The 3,908-nt window shown below is 62.0% G+C and overlaps 1 protein-coding gene across 1 annotated transcript in view; it reads left to right on the top strand.

The window, feature by feature from the left end:
* Positions 1-87: 87 nt before the first annotated feature.
* Positions 88-3,908, top strand: part of LOC103772918 (partitioning defective 6 homolog beta-like) — a gene marked incomplete at both ends in the record, with an annotated part of 4,085 nt that continues 264 nt past the window's right edge. The window contains 4 exon segments of the mRNA XM_008940264.1: positions 88-207; positions 665-887; positions 3,531-3,717; positions 3,719-3,908. Of these exon segments, the coding sequence (XP_008938512.1) occupies positions 88-207; positions 665-887; positions 3,531-3,717; positions 3,719-3,908 (720 nt within the window).

The raw sequence follows: 3,908 nt of genomic DNA on the forward strand, positions 1-3,908 counted from the left end.
CCCCCAGCGAGAGGCGAGCCTCCCACCGTGCACCCAGATGTTCATCCTCGCGTGGCAGCGCAGTCGCCCATGTGTGGTCTCCCTCAGGTGTGCGTGCTCATCCAGATGCGTGCTCACCTGGCATGCCCTCGCCCAGATGTGCCCACTCACCCAGATGTGCACACTCCCCTGCTGCCCCCTGTCCAACTGTGCCCGCCCAGGCACCCGGTGGGTGCGCGGTGCCTCCTTCCCGCCCCAGCAGCCGGGTGCGAGCCTCCTCGGGCAGTGCCGCCCTCACCCTGTTCTTAATTGGCTTCCCCTTCATCGTGACTGAGGCAAGCGATAATTAACACTGCTGCTGCTCACCGGGTGCTACCGTGATGGGCCTCACCCTGGCACAGTGCCCACCACGGCCAGTGGTGCAGCCAGAGGGTCCTTCCTCTGCCACATGGGCACTTTGCCCCATCGGTGTTTGGGCAGGAAAACGGCCCCGCTCCTTTTATTTCACTTTTGGGATGGGCTCTGGCTGCCAGGCACCGCCACCTGCCTCAGTGCTGCCAGGGCTCTGGAGCCAGTGGTGCCCAGCTCTGCCCACCTCAAGGTAGCTCTGGGCAGTGTCCTGCCCGTGTTGGTCCTGCTGGCCAGAGCCTGTCCTGCCCGGCCTCACCCTCGTCCTCCTCCGCAGTTCGACGCTGAATTTCGCCGCTTTGCCATGAAACGCTCTGGCGTGGGCAGCTTCCAGGACTTCTACTGCCTGCTGCAGACAGTGCACCAGATCCCACGGGTGGATGTGCTTCTGGGCTACACGGACATCCATGGCGACCTCCTGCCCATCAACAATGATGACAACTACAACAAAGCCCTGTCTTCTGCCAACCCCCTCCTCAGGGTCATCATCCAGAAGAAGGGTAAGAGGGAGCTAGAGACGGACACTGGATCTAGAGAAGGGAGCCAGAGAAAGGCACTGGATTTAGGGAAGGGTGCCAGATCTGTCCTCCCCACTGAGGGAGATGAGCCACCTACCACTGGTTCCACATTTGGCCTGTACTGGCAGCAGTGGTGGCCAGTTGTGTACCTGCCAGCCACCACTATGGTAGATGGATGTGGAGGTGGTGGCACTGGGAGGCTCCCAGTGCCCCACCAGGGCCATGGCACCCACGCGGGCTCCCCTTGGCACCCTTCCCAACAGCATCGGCACCCAAGCCAGCCCAGCCCGGTGTGCCCGGCGAGCAAAGGCAAATCTTTGCAAGTCACCCCTTTGAAGTCACATTTTCCAGCTGGGCTTGCATGGGCTCCCGGAAAATGCTGTGCTGCTCCTGTGAGTGTCAATCTGGGAGCCCCACCAGCTCCCTGCCCTGAAGCGGCAGCACCCATCAGTTTGGCAAAGCTCTCAGGGTGCTGCCGAGCTGGTGGTGGGAGGAGGAAGCTCATCTCCTCCCCAGCAGCCCAGGAGCTTGCCCTGATCACAGTGGCGTGTTCCCGAAGAGCAGCCTCCTCATGCAGGAGCACGAAATTGCCACGACAGTAGTGTCCTGGCAAGGATGAAAGCCTCCTCATGACAAACACCCTGGGTACATCTCCTCTTTGTAGGGTAGATGCAGACAAACCCACCCCCTTCTGCTCAGTTCAGTAGCACCAAGCCATGAAGCAGCAGTGCACAAAGCCAGAGTACAATCTAAATGCTCCACACAGTGCCCAGAGCAAACCTGTTTCCAGCTTGGGTTGTTCGTATGAGGTCCCTGGGCAAGGGGTGATGCTGGTGGCCAGCTCTGGCTGCCACGCTGGTTTTCCTGGGTTCTTGTGTCAGGGTGATGTGGGACACCCTGGATACACATGTCCTCTGGGGCTGTGCGGCACAAGGCCCAGCAGCAGCTATCCGGGCTACCAGAGGGAGGGAGCCAGAGCCCACGGCATGCTCAGGGGCTGGCGCTGCCAGCACTGAACCATTCCCCAGACCAAGACTTGGACACAGGCTGCAGCACCAGGCTGTGTGCTGGGGCTGCCATGCTCCTTCTCCCAGAGCTGCCTCATCTGCAAAAAGCCTACGAGGACCTGTGGGTCACCATGCCGAGCAGCAGGTAGCTGTGGCCGCAGCACCGTAGGCAATCGGGAGCCCCGGCTCCCGGCCATGCCCACAGGAGAGGGACTGCAGGGCCTGCAGCACCAGGGGAGGCATGTGGAGAGGCCAGGAGCAAGCCCTGGGTGAGTCACAGCTGATTTAAAATGGATCCAGGTCATCCCCGGGCTGGGCTGTTGTCGAACCAGTCCGGGTCGGTGAGGAACGCGGCTGCAGAGCCTCTCGGAGCTGTGCACACACGTGCGCACCCCGCTGTGGGCTCCGCAGCAGCTGGTGGGCCAAGGGCTGCAGCCTGGTTCCTCTCCGTACCACCACAGCGTCCTCGCTGGCCCTCCCTGGCAGGGCTCGGCTGATGGGAAGGGCAGGGGAAAGCTCAGCACATCCCTGCAGCGCCAGCGGGTTCATCCATGCAGCGCGGGACCTGCTGGGCCCCAGCCGCTCCATGCCCCTCGGAGAGGAGCCGTGTGCTGAAAGAGCTGTGGGAAAGCCTCCGCCACCCTTCCCTGAGCTAAAAATATGCCAGGCTGTGTGTGCAGGGAGATATTTATAACCCAGGAGCCCTGGCAGGCTGGCTCAGACGAGAAGAAATCCCATGTCCCCGTGGCTCAGGGGTATCCCTGGCACCCCTGCAGCTGGAGCAGGGTCTGGATGCTGCTGGGGGCCACCACAGGGAACGTGCTGGCAACGTGGCGTCCACATCTAAGCTGCCTTGTGGCGAGAGATGGGGAGAAACCAGAGAGGGCACAGGGGATGCTCCCCAGCACTTGGTGGATGTGGCCAAGGAGGGGATATGTCAGAACTGGGTCCCAAGGAGCAACCCCAAGGCAGGGCCAAGGAGAATGAGTCCAACCCTGCCAAATTGTGGAATAAGAGACTGTGGCACAAATGACAGATTGGGACGTTCAGGGACCCCAGGGACACTGCAGTTCTGGGATGGGGCTAGGGGAGGTGCAGAGTCTCTGTCCTCAGGGATGGCAAGGCTCTGTGGGACACAGCTGCAGCCATCCTCATCCTGTGCCAGCAACAGGCCTGCTCCAGCGGGGACAAGGGACTCTGGTGCTATCTCATGAGGTGGACTTGCCCTCCAGGAGTGGGCTGCCACCAGACCACCTCCTTGTGCCGGGTGATTTCGTATCCCCAGACCCAAACTGGGGCACGGCCGTGGCTCCTGGGCCATCAAGGCTGGCAGCTCTAGTGTTAAGCTGCAGAGTTTGGCTTAAAGTGTGATTAAGGCTGAATCACTGCCTCGATCCCACTAATCCTGGCCTTGTGTATGCTGGGTAATCCCAGGAGATGTGCCCGGCAGAGACAGGCTCTAGGAAAAGCCAGGGTGACGCTCCAGGGAGGAAAAGCCAGTGAGACCTGTGAGTAGCGCGCTTCCCCAGCCAGCTCCCCAACACCCGGGGCCGAAGCCACGCGCCTGCGTCTCCAGGCGGCTGCGGTACCCGACGTGTGTCCTCCCTTGTCCCCACAGCAGAGTCTGACGCCAGCGTCTTCGCCTCCAACTCCCTGCAGCGGAAGAAGAAGGGGCTGCTGCGCCCCACGCACTACCGGGCCAAGCCTCACCTCCTCATCGGCATGCCCCAGGACTTCCGCCAGATCTCCTCCATCATCGACGTGGACATCCTGCCCGAGACCCACCGCCGCGTGCGGCTCCACAAGCTTCTACATCCGTGACGGCGTCAGCGTGCGCGTGGCCCCTCAGGGCGTCGAGAAGGTGCCCGGCATCTTCATCTCCCGGCTGGTGAAGGGCGGCCTGGCCGAGAGCACAGGGCTGCTGGCGGTGAGCGATGAGATCCTAGAGGTCAATGGCATCGACGTGGCCGGCAAGTCCCTGGACCAGGTGACGGAC

Source organism: Merops nubicus, unplaced genomic scaffold (assembly GCF_000691845.1).
Source record: "Merops nubicus isolate BGI_N331 unplaced genomic scaffold, ASM69184v1 scaffold45855, whole genome shotgun sequence".
Classification (NCBI taxonomy): Eukaryota; Metazoa; Chordata; class Aves; order Coraciiformes; family Meropidae; genus Merops; species Merops nubicus.